Source organism: Clarias gariepinus, chromosome 19 (assembly GCF_024256425.1).
Source record: "Clarias gariepinus isolate MV-2021 ecotype Netherlands chromosome 19, CGAR_prim_01v2, whole genome shotgun sequence".
NCBI lineage: Eukaryota > Metazoa > Chordata > Actinopteri > Siluriformes > Clariidae > Clarias > Clarias gariepinus.
The window spans coordinates 3,297,579-3,313,601 of NC_071118.1; the positions used below are offsets into that span (position 1 = coordinate 3,297,579).

At 38.9% G+C, this 16,023-nt stretch overlaps 2 protein-coding genes across 2 annotated transcripts; one reads left to right on the top strand and one right to left on the bottom strand.

Annotated features, from left to right (window-relative positions):
- Nucleotides 1–866: 866 nt before the first annotated feature.
- On the bottom strand, nucleotides 867–8,940 carry rskrb (ribosomal protein S6 kinase related b). Its single transcript, XM_053478757.1, has 12 exons — nucleotides 8,784–8,940; nucleotides 7,868–8,131; nucleotides 7,664–7,747; nucleotides 6,312–6,380; nucleotides 6,018–6,087; nucleotides 4,411–4,518; nucleotides 4,302–4,342; nucleotides 4,181–4,208; nucleotides 3,805–3,894; nucleotides 3,566–3,654; nucleotides 1,401–1,511; nucleotides 867–1,295 (listed from the first exon to the last, which is right to left on the bottom strand). Exons 1-12 carry the CDS (start codon nucleotides 8,811–8,813, stop codon nucleotides 1,026–1,028), a joined length of 1,254 nt encoding a protein of 417 aa, XP_053334732.1. The 5' UTR covers nucleotides 8,814–8,940; the 3' UTR covers nucleotides 867–1,025.
- A 1,805-nt stretch (nucleotides 8,941–10,745) lies between these two features.
- mrm3b (mitochondrial rRNA methyltransferase 3b) lies at nucleotides 10,746–15,107 on the top strand. Its single transcript, XM_053478678.1, has 4 exons — nucleotides 10,746–11,113; nucleotides 13,026–13,267; nucleotides 13,574–13,741; nucleotides 14,328–15,107. Exons 1-4 carry the CDS (start codon nucleotides 10,761–10,763, stop codon nucleotides 14,855–14,857), a joined length of 1,293 nt encoding a protein of 430 aa, XP_053334653.1. The 5' UTR covers nucleotides 10,746–10,760; the 3' UTR covers nucleotides 14,858–15,107.
- Nucleotides 15,108–16,023: the final 916 nt, after the last annotated feature.

Below are 16,023 nucleotides of genomic sequence, written 5' to 3' on the forward strand. Positions count from 1 at the left end.
GTGTCTACAGCATGAGGAGCAGCATGTTGACTGCACATTCCATTCGCAGGTAATGGTAGCACGAAGTGTTACCTGTAGTATTTTATATGAAACAAAACCGGCAATATTTGTTGTCCTTGTTAATGTTTAGGTCTGATTAAACATGTCAAATTAAAGTCTAAGCTTAAAATATGACTCCTTGCTTATGTATTTCTACTTATATATATACACACTAAAATGGTAGAAAGGTATGTAGACATCTGTTTATCACATTCATATGTGCTTTGTCGCAGATGTATTCCCCGTTTAGTACCGTTATAACAAGCTAAAATTCATATTCAAAATGCATATGTGACTTTACATTTGTTTTGCATTTATAACCTTAAGCAGTGCTTTTTGAATCTGAAATTGCTCTCTTGTGTACTAAACACTGCAAGGAAATTGTACACTAAATCGCTTCTTATTGTTAGTCTTTCGTCTCCTCCCGTCGAGGGGTTGCCACAACAGGCCAACTGATCCGAACAACTTTTACGCCGGATGCCCTTCCTGACTCAATCGTCCCATTTTATCCAGGCTTGGGACCACCACTGCATCCAGCGGCTGGGGTAGAAATCGAACCTAGGCCTTCTGCATACATAAAAAAATTTGAAAAATTGTGGTGAATTGGGCAAAATTCCTGTAAACAATAAATGCAGTGGTTTTTAAATAGCATATTCCTTTTAGTTTAACTTTAATTTTTTTTATGTGTTATATAGACTAGCCCTGAGATATGCAAAAAAAAAAAATGAAGCATGAATATTCTGCTTATGACATAAACCATGAATACATTTAACATTTATTGCTCAAAATCTTCTATATTTTATTAAAGGACACAAGAATTCCCCAAAGTGAAATAATATATTATGAAAATGATGGAATGTACAAAAAATCCGGTGGCACACACTTCAAACTAACAACATTACATAGCTTCTCGCTACAAAAATGTGGAATGCTCCCTATGGAACATTGCCCTGAGGTACATGCCCTTGGTCCTGAGCCTCCACTAGTTACACGTTGGCCAGCGTTAAGGTTTCTTGAGCAGAGGTAGAGGTCGAATGTCTGAGAAAATCACAGTCAAAGTCAAAATTGGGAAATGGTTCGAGGGTCAGACCTCGGCAGGCTCTGACAGGGCGGTCGGGATGCTTCTTCAGTTCCAGGATCAGGTTCATTGGGCTTTTCTGCAAGAGCTGCGAGTCGAATGAAGTGCCACGAAAATAGGTTTGGCGCTTGAAGCGCTCCAGTGTTCGCAGGCGCCGGGTCGGGGTCTTACACAGCAGCTGGCAGGGACGAGGAAATCAGGATAAGGTCATGGCTTAGATCGTACACATATTTAGATTTAGGGTTAACTGGTCCAATCTTAAGGGAGTGTTAATTTTTCTCACCTCACTCAACAACAGGGCAAAGGGAGGAGAGAAGCTTCTGGGCATCTCATAAGGGAAGCAGCGCACTTTCCTCAGCATGTAGCAGTGATCTGACTCTGGGGGTACAGGGAACTGTAAAAACAAGAGAGGATATGAAGTATATTAAATATACATTCAAACCTGATTCTCATCCTTTCCAGAGTGCATTGCCACCTCACGCTCAATGATCTTAATAAAGATGAGTAAATAATGTCATGTAAATGTCGAGTAAAACACATGACTGACTCTGGATAGGATATGAGTACACCATGAACACACTCTTTTAAACCTCAAAGCAATTCTCGTCAACTCACCACTCAAGTTTGTGCCCACTGTAGCCACAGATCCCTGTTTATAGCTTTTCTGCGTACCAGCAATTTACAACCAGTTATCTGGATTTACTGTAAAAGTAAGTCCAACGGCATGTAAGAATTTGTTAATAAAATAATCCTTTTTACAGATTATTTGTCTAGCACTTAGGCTTCGCACCTTCGATTCCCACCACAGAGTCTGTGTGGAGGAGTTTGCATGTTCTTCCCATGCTTGGTGGGTTTTCTCCAGGGTTCTCCGGTTTCCTCTGACAGTCCAAAGAGATGCAGATTAGGCTAACTGAATGATGTTATATTGTAACTGGTTTGGGTAGTGTGTGAGTTAGTGCACATGCTTGTATGCCCTGAAATGAAATGGTGCCCCATTAAGGGTCTACCCTGCCTTGTGCCCTGATTCCCCTGGGAAAAGCTCCACAGGCTTCCTGCAAACCCTGAAAAGGATAAGCGGTATAGAGAGTGAGTTAGATCATTTGTCTTGAGTATAGACATAGACAAATTTTCTAACCTTTTGGATTATACAGAGTAAAAACTAAATCTATTTATGATCAGACTTGATATCTAAGGAGAGTGGTTGCTAAGGCTCGATGGTTGCTTGGTGGTTGCTCAGGCTTAGGTTGTTGATTTGGGGATCTGGTAATTTGGGTTCGAGCCTTGTTGTCGGTTGTCACACCCCATGCTACCCAGCCACAGCATGCAGTGCTTGTCCCAAGCTCGGCCAAAAAAATAGGAAGGTTGTCTCAGGAAGGGCATCTGGCATAAAAACTGTGCCAAGTTGTGTGTGGATCAGATGGTTTGCTGTGGGACTCCTTGACGGGAGCATATGAGAGAATATTTATCAGACTTGATATTCTTGATTTATTACCTAACTCTGTCACTTCCTTAAATTATGGAGGAACTCTGTACAATCAGGCAGCTAAGCTATCACATAACTTCCTGTGTGCTGCCTCTCCAAAACCACTGAACATTTTGCAAAATAATAAACAGCCAAAACATGCTATTGGTGCCAAACTCATCTAGGTAAAAAAAAAATGAATTTTCAGATAAGATCATATAACACAATTTTTTATATCCATGTTTTATTTTTATTTTTGTAAATATGCATACATGTTTATATTTTTATCAAATAAAAAAAAAAGACATTTATTAAATACAATTTCATGCCCTTTTACGTAGTGTCCGTTACTTCTTTGAATTCAAATCTTTCAATTATCTTAATTGTCAGTCAGATAAAACTTTGCCAATTTAGATTTCACGTTAAAAAGACATAAACCTGAAAAACGTGTAATATTCTAAAACGCTACATTGTTAACATATTGCAACAAGAATTTGACATGGTTACGGACACTACAGATTTTTTGAAGAAGCTTTTTTGCAAAAATTTTTACAGGTCATATGCCGAGTTTAGTATCACTATTTATAAAGAAATAACCTGTATTTAAAATGATTGTTATTTAAAGTGAGACAGTATAACGCTGAAAAATGGCTTTTTTTGCGGCACATATAAAATCACCTCTTCTAACGTTGGCAACTAAAAATTTTAGGGAAGCAAGATTAGTCATTTCCATGTTGCATAAACTTTAGAAGTATCTTCTTTAGCACACACATTTTCTGTATTATATGCATAATATTAAAAAATGTAATAAAATCAGCACCGATACTGTGTTTTGGTAAAACAAATCTGTAGAGAAATATGTATTCTCCAAACGCTATGGATCCAAATAAACTAGTCTGTGTGACCTGCAGTCCAGCATGACTGGCTAAAAACATCCCTGTACAGTGATGCAGTCACGTGTCAGTGGCCTTGCTTTATGAACGCACCTTGCCGGTAGCCAATGCGAAGAGCAGGATCCCGAGTGACCACCAATCAGCGGCGTGGCTGTACGGACCCCCGCTCAGGACTTCAGGAGCTGTAATGTAACAGGAAGCTTTTATAGGACACAATAACACAAACACAAACTGAATTGCAATTTTACTTATATATTACAGTTTATTTAATATACACAAAGAATCTGTATCTCTTGTATAGCCTTGTATTGTCCAAAAAGAAAGAAATGAACCCATGTATTGAATCGTCCCGCAGATAGTGAAGGCCCTTCCTCCCTGTTCGAGCCTCCGGGACAAACCGAAATCAGCCAGGCGTAAATGCCCTGACACACATGGAAACAGCAAATCATTACAAGAAATACATTAAATATACATATACATTCAATTTTACATCCATTACAGTCTCCAACAACTTCTATAATACTATATTTTATTAATTTGTAATTAAATTAAATATGTCTGTAATAACAAAGGCTGTAAATTTGCACAGTATTATTAACAAGTACTACAAGACTATTGTAGATTCTGGAATGTTCTGAAATGGCTAGAAAAAAAAAAAATCAACAGCACCATCTAGTGGACTGTATGGAAAACACATGATGCACTTACCCTGGTCTGATAAAAGAACATTCTCCATCTAAATAACAAAACAAGCCTTCATTTTCAGATCCCTGCTTTTATCTCTTATTATGTCATCTTTATAAAAGATATGAGATGTCAATATCCTGACCTTAACATCACGGTGGATGATTCCGAAATCGTGAAGAAACCCTGTGGGGAAAAAACGGATTAAAGCACAGCTCTCCACTATAATAGGCAACCGAGTTTAAAATCCTTACCTAGAGCAGAACCGAGCTCAGCAGCAAACACCTTAACTGCATCCTCTCCAAAGTGCCCGATCATCACCCAGTAGGTGTATAAGTCTCCTGTGCTGCAGTAGTCACACACTGGAGAGGCACGGAAGCAAGTAAAGAGGACGCTGTAGATGTGTACAGACACCATGTACAATAATAGTCTAACTGTCACTTACACAAAGGATCATGTTTGTTAAGACCGTTCATCTCACATAGTGTAGGTTCGCTTCCATATAGAGTATATTGTATACACACTCACACACACACACACACAGATAAAGACGGACCAACCCTTTTTCTTATTCTGCATTCGACATCTTATAATTTCCAAGACAGAAAAACTAAAGTAGGCCCTCTGAACTCGTTATATGCGATGATCTCATCAACCCAGAGTTAGGAACTCCTCTATTTAACCAAATTATACTGTATACACAAATGAATGAGATATAGTTCAGGTGCACATGGGTCACGGATGCCGACGTGGGACTTAATATTTCTGAATTAAGTCGAATGCAGCATTAAAGAGTGAATCTTAAAACATGCATTTGACATCTTAGAAGATGTTCTACAGCTGATAAAGTCACACAAGCGTACAGTATTTATTAATACAGGTAGGTGAGCTCAGTGCAACAGACACCACAACCCATGCTCAAGGCTATTTTATAGCTACAAGTCCACTAAGGGAAGGGAAGAGAATTAGGAGTGAAAAGGAACTGGACTCTAGGTGTGATGTGCCACTGCGACAGTTCATTTCATTATTTCTTTTCTTCAGGCACAAGACGACATCAGGACGGTTCACTATAAGGGTGGGACAACGTGTTCTCGGCCAAAGAGACGAAGGGAGCAATTTCCGATATTAAAGAATGGACAGGCAGCTACTTAGGGTATAATTTATCTTCCTAGCAGCTATGCAGTTGTGCTCGGCTTTCTTCAAGCATGAAATGGGAGAATTAATAAAGAATAAATAAAGGACATTTCTAGCTTTACTTTAGTTTCCAGAACATTTTTGAGTCACATAATCCTCAATGCATATGAACAGCTTTGATGGAAAAATGAGATATCTCCATCTGAGCAGCTTTAAGTTTTTTAAAGAAGCAATAATTATTACAAAGTGTTAGCAAATATTTTGCTGTGTCGTAGAAGTGAAAAAGCACAATTGCCCAAACTTTGTCAAAATTATTTTGCCTATATCAGTGTGAATTTTTAATGACCGCACCTTTTTTTTAACTGAAAAGGTTTTCTTATAAACCGCAATGTATGCCTGCCGAAACACAAAGAGAAAAAAAAAAAGGTGTTTAAAAAAAAAATGGAATAAGAATAACTTATTGGCTGCTATTGAATATTTAGAGCATTTTGATGTGCATTTTTATGAATAAACACAAATCCCATCAGCCATGCTCTAAACCGTTTTGCTGTGAAACTGTTCACAAATAACTGCCAACAATTTCATTCTCATTAAAGAAATGCTTGAAGTAAAAGAGCACGTAAGGGAGTCTGTGACAGCTCAGGAGGAAACAGTCGTTGGCAACATCCTGATGTGAGGAAAGGAGGAGGTAAGCTGGACCGAGGGGGCTGGGTTCCGAGTCACTCACTAATATAGAGATGGTGCTGGGTCTGCCAGCAGTCCTGCAGGTCGTGGACGAAAGGGTGGCGGACCTGACGCTGCAAAGCAACAGTTAGACAACAACATACACAGGACAACCGAATGAGCTGACTACTGAGGGATCAGAACGTTTGAACTTTACACAGAGGAGACAAAGATATCGTGACTTGTGATCAGTTTACATTATAATCCAGTAAAGAAATGTCTTTCTACCCAGTTTTTTGTAACAGACAACTACAGACATTACAATCTGAGGTAAAAGCGCATATGCACTTGGACCAACCTGGACTATCACCTCTTCCTTAGACTGGTCCAACACACCCAGACGAAGAATCTCAGACTTCGGGATGACCTAAGTTTCCAAACACATACACGCTGTGTGAGAACTCAGATTTTATACACTTCACCCAAAGTATCTGAACCTCACTATACTAGATGCTGTCCACGGATTTTTTTTTTTTTGCAAGATGCTGTAGTGAGTTGCCATTTGTGTCTCTATTTACTATGGGCCAATTTCCCTAATCTGCATGTCTTTGGTCTGTTAGAAGAAACCAGAGAACTCAGAGGAAACCAAGCATGGGAAGAGATTGCAAACTTCATGCACACAGGGAATTGAACCCAGGACCTGGAGGTGCTAGAGTAACAACAGTGTTAAACAGTAAGCCACCGTACCGCCAGCTCCTGCTGTACATTATTTCAATATTTCTATACAGCATTCCATTTATGATGTAGATGAACCTACACTTCTATGTGAATTAATGCTCTTATCCTGTATATATGTATCCTGTATATATTTTCCTGTATTTTGTTTGTAAAAATACTTTTAGGCTTTGTAAGCCTAAAAAAGCTTTCGGAAATGCTTGATACGCTCCCAAACATAGATATTTCCAGTTCCTGTGTTCTGAGAAAATGCACTTTCAAAAAGGGGTGTTATGGGGCAGTTCGTTCAATTCTACAGATACTGAAACAGTGCGTTTGAAAAAGGAGTAAAACCAAAAGATATTTAAGCAACCAGAATGCAGGAACTGAGCTGTGTTTCAGCCGGGGCTGGAGTTAACACACACATTTTGGAGAGTTCTAAGACTTACATTTACATGTTTAAAAAGGAGTATAGTATGTGATTATATTTTGATTAATCACAACCTTGCTTTATTTGCACATAGTTCTTTTTTTAGTTGTTAAGGTGGAAATACTGGAAAATCTGTGTGGTCGTTTTGGTGGAAAACCACTGAGGCTTTTCACTCTATAATTATATGTGTAATCACATGAGCTCAGACGTTTTTTCTGTGATTAACGCCAGCTTTCAGAGCTCAAATCTAAATCCAAACACATGTTTACTACATCACAATGTTCTCTCCTGAGCTCTTTAGTGCTTACATAATCAACTTATCAATCCATTGCCTGGAAACGAATCAACAGAATACATAAAAACAAGTTAACCTAAGAGATAAAGTATTAAGACAGTAAAGAAATACCCAGGACTAACTTGGAATCGGAAGCTGTAAAAATAATGTAATAGATTGTGCAAAAGTGTGTAATTGTCACTGAGTTTAAATATTTAGTTTTGGCCTAAATTGTGAATATAATACATAATAATGATGGAAGTGATAAAAGAAATAAAGATAATACATGTACCTTAACGGCATATGTCTTTTGTTTTGACTTGTCCTTCACCTTTAAGATGGGACCAAATGATCCTTTTGCAATGTAGCCCAGAATCTGAGGACACAATATGAACAAGATTTCAGGAAATCTATTCCACAATTAAACATGTAACTGCCCCACAAGAGGAGAAACACAGCGTCAGACTATAGGTGGTTTGGAGAACCTTTTCCTGACCTGGAAGTGAGTGTGTCCAGGGATGCTGCGGTGGGGAAACTCAGGTAAGAACATGTTGATAAAAATGGGAAGGTTCCATTCTACATGCAGTTTCTCAGGGCCTGGTAGAGAAGACAGAACATACTCCGGGACAGGTGTCCTCTCGTCCCGAATCATCCGCCGTGACCTGATGTGCAATCCTGAAGGAACTGAGGCGCCCAAACTGGATAGAAAGCCACGCCATCCAGATGGGTAGTGATGTTCCTCCTTGTGCTGTGGTGGATTCTGTAATAAACGCAAGCAATAGATTGTTTGTAAGAATGAATAATTATGTGATCTATTAACAAGCAAAAAAGGTGTCCGGATGAAACAGGCAGGTCTGATGAAGAGTGTAGATTAAGCAATCACACTCATATATGTTTGTTTAATATCCCATTTTAGATTTTGTCCCATTCTGCTGTTACAAAAACAACCTCCACTCTTTTGGGCAGGCTGTCCACCTGATTTTAGAGCATGGCTGACGGGATTTGTGTTTATTCATAAAAATGCACATCAAAATGCTCTAAATATTCAATAGCAGCCAATAAGTTATTCTTATTCCATTTTTTTATATTGTAAATATTGTTTACAAATATTCTGCCATCATGAGGAATTGTTATTCTTAAATGAATTAAGATCAAGACAAACAGCTTTATTGATTGCTTAGACAAGTATTAATTATTAAATTATTTAATATAATTTATAGCCAGACAGAATGTTGGATGCTCTAAAATATATACAGTACATATACTTTATTTAGTATTTAGTTTTTAGAGCTAAATACTGTTATGAATATTTATAGTGTCTATACAATACAGTGTTTAAACATCATAAAGGGTGTAAAATAATAAACTTAAATAATAGGACAAACATAAATGCACTGAGACCCTATACAAACCTTACAGCTCTTACTTCCATCGGTGCCCATTACATCATATTCACTGTTTGATCTGAAAAATTTTTACTTCATGCTATATTTATTTTATCACTGCTGTAGAATCCATGCCAGTTCATTTTAAAACAATCCTCGCACAGCCGTTCGGTAATCAAACCCCATCCGAATCCTCTTCAGATCCAAAGTTATGGCGACATAAACAAGATAATCTGGGTTATCTCCATTAGAGGAGGTATAGCTCATATACGATTGGCTCTTGCTGTCAGGACAACCAATCAGAATGAGGATTAAGCTTTGATCCTGCCCACTGCCTCTGGTTTAAGTAAGCGCTGTCCGCGGTGCTGAATGATTTACCCTGGAAGGCAGGTCTCTCTGGATGTTTGTGCAAAAAACATGGCTGTGAAATATTAACATGACACTGAAAACGACCATGGAAACGTCTATTATAATTATTTTTGTGGAAGATTACTTATGATTTAGTTTGTTTTTGTTTGCATTTTAGAGGAGTATAATTATGTTGGATGTATCACTAGTAAAAAAAACATAAAACGACAGCAGCAAAATATAAGACAGATATTTTTTACATTTATTTTTCTCTATAAAAACTTTATAAATTCATAACAATGAAAAAAGTGCCAAAGTGTTTAATATATTGTGCATCCTTAAATGTTTTATTACAAATTATATAAATAAAAATAACCTTAGTAAAACATCAGAACTATTTACCTGAGTTCACCTGTTTGTGTAAAACTTTACAAATCTATGAGTATCATGAATCTTCATCAATATCCAAAATACTAACATTCTCTTCTTTTTTTCATTAAATAAGACAAATGTCAATATGATCTAAGGTTATAAGACAAACTGACTCGAAAAGCAAAGTCAAGCAAGGCAAACCTGTGCTCAAGTTGATTTATGGTCATTTTGACAACATAAAGATGGTACAGTATACTGAAGCTTAACAACCTTCAGGACAATAGTGCTAGATAAAACCAAACAATTGACAATAAGCACAAGATACAAGGTACTATATCTACTAAAAGAGGACAATAGGAACAGTAAGAAACGGTACAGTGCAACCCAGTACAGAGTTCAATTGTAATAAGTGTCAGATGTAACTTGTATAACTGATATAACAATTATATCAATATAAAGCTGGACATAACATAACTATAACATAAATAAATTAACAATAAATATAACAAAATATGTTTAATGAATGGCTATGGGATTTTCTCTAGGGTGAGTATGAGTGTGTGTGTGTGTGTGTGTGTGTGTGTGTGTAGGCAGCCATACAGTGCATTTAAATAAATAAATAAATAAATGAATAAATAAATGGATTATTATTATAATTATAATTATATGTTGTTTTTACTGTTAATTAAAAATAATACTTTTTTGTTTATGTATGCCTGCGCATAATAATAATAATAATAATACAGGCGATACTAGTAATTGACAAATGAATTATCCTATCAAAAATCTCAGAAGACTGTACGTAATAAAGAAATAGCCAATCATATCGTAGGGGGCGGAGTTTTACCCTAATATGGGCAGTTATTGTTCAGTGAGTCAGATGATTCGGTTTACCTGACCATTAGTAGTCGAATCAGGATCCATTTTCTGTTCAAGCTTCGCGCCGTTGCTAGACAACGGGATAGCTTAGCAAAAAATTTGCTTCAATGGCTTCTAAGCTACATATAAAAACGCTTACTTATTCAACAAAATAATTTATTTACAGCAAAACAACTATAAAACAAACGTGTATATTACATATTGTACAACTATAACTTTCGAACAATTCTTGGTACGTTCATGTAAAACAAGAGCAACTGGTGAAAAGCAATATGTGATAAATATGACACTTGTAATCACACACAAACAGAAATAAAGAAAACAAGCGAAGAATCAACCACACCCTGCATCTGCGAGTCGAATCTCAGAGCCGACTCCCAAACGGCTCTTACGTCACTAGCCAATATGGCGGCGCTCATGCGGTGCCCGAGAGCAGTGTGTACGATCCTCGGATCAGCTCAAACTCAAAGGATCAGTAAGAGATTTGTGCGCCCGGTGAGACGCAGAGCACCTGGTGCATTTCCTTCAACATCATATGACGATGACTCGATAAATCTGAAGTCAGAGGTGAAACACGAGCAGGTTAAAGGCGCAGAGGGACTCGGACACACGTGTCCTCCTTCAGCACAAGAGTCTCGGCTGGGACACAGAGACGCGACAAAGTCACATCATGAGAAAATAAAGAGCAAACCTCAGGATTTTCACCAAATGGAAGGGCTGCGATATGAAAGGACGCAGCCTGATGACGTCAGAGTGACGTAAGCACTGTTCGGTTCTCTACCTGTGTTAGTGACTGTAATAACCAAACCTCATTTGTGAGCCAAAACACACACACACACCAATGAACTTGTAGAAAAAGTTTTGAGAATGAAACAAATGTACACAAAGTCTGTGTTTTTAGATCTTTCTGTCAGATGTTACTTCGATATACTGAAGTATAATTACAAGCATTTCTGAGTGTCAGAGGCTTTTATTGACATTTACATTAAGTTTATGCAAAGGATCAGTATTTTCAGTGTCGCCCCGGAATGCTGTCGATCAACTTCTGGACCACATCCTTACTGATGGCGCAGCCCGTTCTTATTTACATTAAGGATCGACCACAAGTTCTCAGTGGGATTAAGGTCTGGGGAGTTTCCTGCTGTGGAACCAAATTTTCAATGTTTTGTCCCCCAGTCACTTGGTTATCACTTTTGCCTTATGGCCAGGCGCTACATCGTGCTGGAAAAGTCATCGTTCATCACCGAACTCACAAGTGTGAGTGAGCCTCCCTTAGATGAGAAGCGACCCCACACATGCATGGTCTCAGGGTGCTTTACACAGGACTAATGGTAGCGCTTTTAGAGAAACTATTACATTTCTGGCATGTTTTTGAGGAATCCAGGGAACCCTTGAGGAAACCCACATTAGAATATGTAAAACATAGCGGAGACAATAATCCAGGATCCAGGGTTGAACCCAGAGGTCCGTTCTTCGTACGTCGCTTGACACATCCGAGATGAATTGACACATCTAAGATGAGATCATCGTGCTAATTACGATCCGGCTAAGTTGGTTCTTTGAGCTCACCTGTTGTTGATGATTAGTATAGCTGGACTGAGTTGTCTAGGATTATTGCGCGCTCGTGCGTTGGTTTAAAAGGCGATATGCATCGACAGTAGAAACACTGATCACAAGCCCTCCGATTGGTTGACGAAATGGAAAAAGAGCGGCTCAATTTTTTTATAACACGTGTTATGCGCTGAAATGCCCCCCTGCCATGGATTGCCCCCCCTACATAATCGCTATCAAATATTATATTAGAACATAAATTCATAGGTTAATGGTTTACAAATTACAAATTACATGAGACAATAAAATAAAATAAGCAATATGAAAATAAATATGTTGTATATGAAAAAATAGAAATATTATGTATACTTTTATATTGTTTATTTTATAATAAAATTAGTTTCGTCCAATTTATCATTATAAAATATTAATTTTTTTAATAAAAATATGCTAATAAATATTTATATATATGACAAACCCCTGAAAAATAAATGTTACAAAATAAACATTATACAAGAGTTTGTAATAATGGTCTCAACGGCTGTCTCATGCCTAGGGTTTATTATAATAGTAATATCATATTTGATAATAATAAACCTATGAATTTATGTTCATATATAATATTTGATAGCGATTATGTGTGTGTGTGGGTGGGGGGGTCCATGGCAGGGGGCATATACTTTTCTTTTTCCACGTGAGTCGGTCATGCTCTTTAACCAATCAGATGTGACCTCGCCATTTCAACCAATCATAACCCGCCAGGAGCGCAGGCCAAATCCTGTTTACATGAAATAAACCTGCTCCCGAGCAGGTTCAAGCTTACGGATATGTTGCTATGACAACAAATGCTAGAAGCGCATCGAAGAACGAAACAATCCAAGATCAGGACAAATCCACAACAATCAAATCCAGCTAACTGAGTTACAATGTACGAAGAACGGACCCCTGGAGCTGTTCTGCACCACTGTATTCTGTCTACCAACACGCAATTTTCATTCAACATGGTTCACATTTTCAGCAGTAGGGGATAAATAAGAAGCATAGACCACTTTGCATTTTTTTTTTGTTGCAAAAATCACGGCACTCTTTATGTCTTTAACGTTTCTTTCCCATTTCCAGACGTTTGGTAAACTTGGCTCGGTCGAAGAAGCTCCGTGAGCAGCAAGGCAAAATCCTCGTGGAAGGACGACGCCTCATTTCTGACGCTCTGGGTGCGGGGGCTTCTCCACTCACCATCTTCTTCAGCACCCTTGAAAGACTACAGGAGCTTCCCGTAAACAAAATCACACAAGCAAGCTTGGTCAAGGTCAAGATGGAGGACGTCCAGATCTGGCCTGATCACACAGCACTCGATATGATCGGTAATATGGTGACAGGAGAGGGATCCGTATTTGAAATTCATGACGAGCTTACAAACTATTGTTATTGTTATTATAAAGCTCTTTGAAGCTGCTATAAAATACTGTAACATCAAAGTAACAACATGAACTAGCTGTAAATGGTTGTTGTGGTGGAAAAGAAATAATAATTCATTATACCGCCTGATTGTTGATTATTTTCCTATAATAGAATGCATTGTAGATTATTTTTTTTTTTAATTCCTTTCACGTCTTCATGTTTCTGGTCCGATTTCCTTAATAACAGTATGCCATGACACGTTCTCGCAGCTATCTTCAAACGTCCAGAGGTGTCCCGGATGTCATTTTCTGAGGAGACACGTGGGAAGGCGTTGCCTCTGACGCTTATCTGCGATAACGTGCGGGATCCAGGGAACCTTGGGGCGACGTTGCGCTGTGCCGCTGCTGCTGGATGTCACAGCGTGCTGCTCAGTACAGGTAGGAACTTAGTGCATCTTCATCATCATCATCATAAAAACACTGATTTTTTTTTAGGATTATATTAGTGTCAAATGTAAAGCTAAGGATTAACAATGCATTATGTTATAATATTAGGCAGATGACATTTCTGGTGAATCAGGGCAAACCAGTCGACAGTTACAGAAGGCTTTAAGCTCGGTACAATGATGAGACTCTTGAACATTTAAACAGTGCCATTGTTTCCAGATAATGTATATTATCGGCGTATCCCTGACCTCACTCCAAGCTATTTTCGCATGTTCGGGCCATTAAAGGAGTTCCTGGGGGGCCGGCGTTTCAGACTTGACTCAGACAGGCAGTCCGATCATGGCTCCAGCGCACTAACTTTAACTTTAACTAACTTTCTTCCTTGATGATATCCAAGCACTAGTGAAACACTGGGGTAAGTGCATTAGTGTTGCAGGGGATTATATAGAGAAATGAAGGGAGTTTTTAACTCACATAACTGTGTTCTGTTATTTTTCCAAATCAAAAGTCCCAGTTTGACTCAAACGGCTCTTGTATTTTACAAATTCATTAATCCTGTCTCAATATTCTCTGTCAGGTTGTGTGGATGCCTGGGAGCCCAAGGTCCTCCGTGCTGGCATGGGTGCCCACTTTCGCCTTCCCATAATCCCAAGTCTGTCCTGGACTGAAATCCAGCTTCACCTTCCTCACGCGACGACCGTCCACGTAGCCGACAACTCGACCCGCTCCATGACCGAGTCGGAACACGCACACCTCACACCTCAGCGGCACAGAAAAGCCGGAGACCTCGGATGGATCAGCAGCCGACAAAACTCCAGGAAAGAATATGATGAAGATGAGGATGAAGAGGATGAAGTGGGCGGGTTTAAGCAGACGGGCCCGGTTTTAAAAACCCTGCCTTATCATAGGAGTTGGACTGGAAGCCATACGGCCATCGTGATTGGTGGAGAGACTCACGGTTTGAGCCAGGAAGCTTTGCAGTTGGCCGAAGAGACGAGGGGGCGGAGACTATTGATCCCCATGGTGCGAGGAGTGGACAGTCTGAATGCTGCCATGGCTGCGAGCGTGCTGCTGTTTGAGGGAAGACGTCAACTTATGACGAACTGAAAGGACACGGTTACCATGGTTACAGTTACAGTGCAAGTTTGAGGATGCGCCAGATAAGGATGCGGAGAGAGTTGTGAGATTAGAATTCTCAAATCTGATTGGTTAGAAAGTGTTGAATCTGATGTTACACTTGGCCACAGGTTTATAGTAATACCTTCATTATTTATATGCTAGTGTTGCTATAGTAACAGCTCATTCATAGGGAATTCCATAGAGAACCATGTAAAAAAATAAATAAATAAAAGTGCAAAACCTGGGGTCCGTTCTTCGTACGTCGCTTGACACATCCGAGATGAATTGACACATCTAAGATGAGATCATCGTGCTAATTACGATCCGGCTAATTCGGTTCTTCGAGCTCACCTGTTGTTGATGATTAGTATAGCTGGACTGAGTTGTCTAGGATTATTGCGCGCTCGTGCGTTGGTTTAAAAGGCGATATGCATCAACAGTAGAAACACTGATCACAAGCCCTCCGATTGGTTGACGAAATGGAAAAAGAGCGGCTCAATTTTTTTTATAACACGTGTTATGCGCTGAAATGCCCCCCTGCCATGGATTGCCCCCCCTACATAATCGCTATCAAATATTATATTAGAACATAAATTCATAGGTTAATGGTTTACAAATTACAAATAACATGAGACAATAATTTTATGCATATTTTTATGACAAACCCCTGAAAAATAAATGTGTTACAAAATAAACATTATACAAGAGTTTGTAATAATGGTCTCGGCTGTCTCATGCCTAGGGTTTATTATAAAAGTAATATCATATTTGATAATACTAAACCTATGAATTTATGTTCATATGTAATATTTGATAGCGATTATGTGTGTGTGTGTGTGTGTGGGTGGGGGGGAGTCCATGACAGGGGGCATATACTCATCTTTTTCCACGTGAGTCAGTCGTACTCTTTAACCAATCAGATGTGACCTCGCCATTTCAACCAATCATAACCCGCCAGGAGCGCAGCCTAAATCCTGTTTACATGAAATAAACCTGCTCCCGAGCAGGTTCAAGCTTACGGATATGTTGCTATGACAACAAATGCTAGAAGCGCATCGAAGAACGAAACAATCCAAGATCAGGACAAATCCACAACAATCAAATCCAGCTAACTGAGTTAGCGACGTACGAAGAACGGACCCCTGTAATCATTG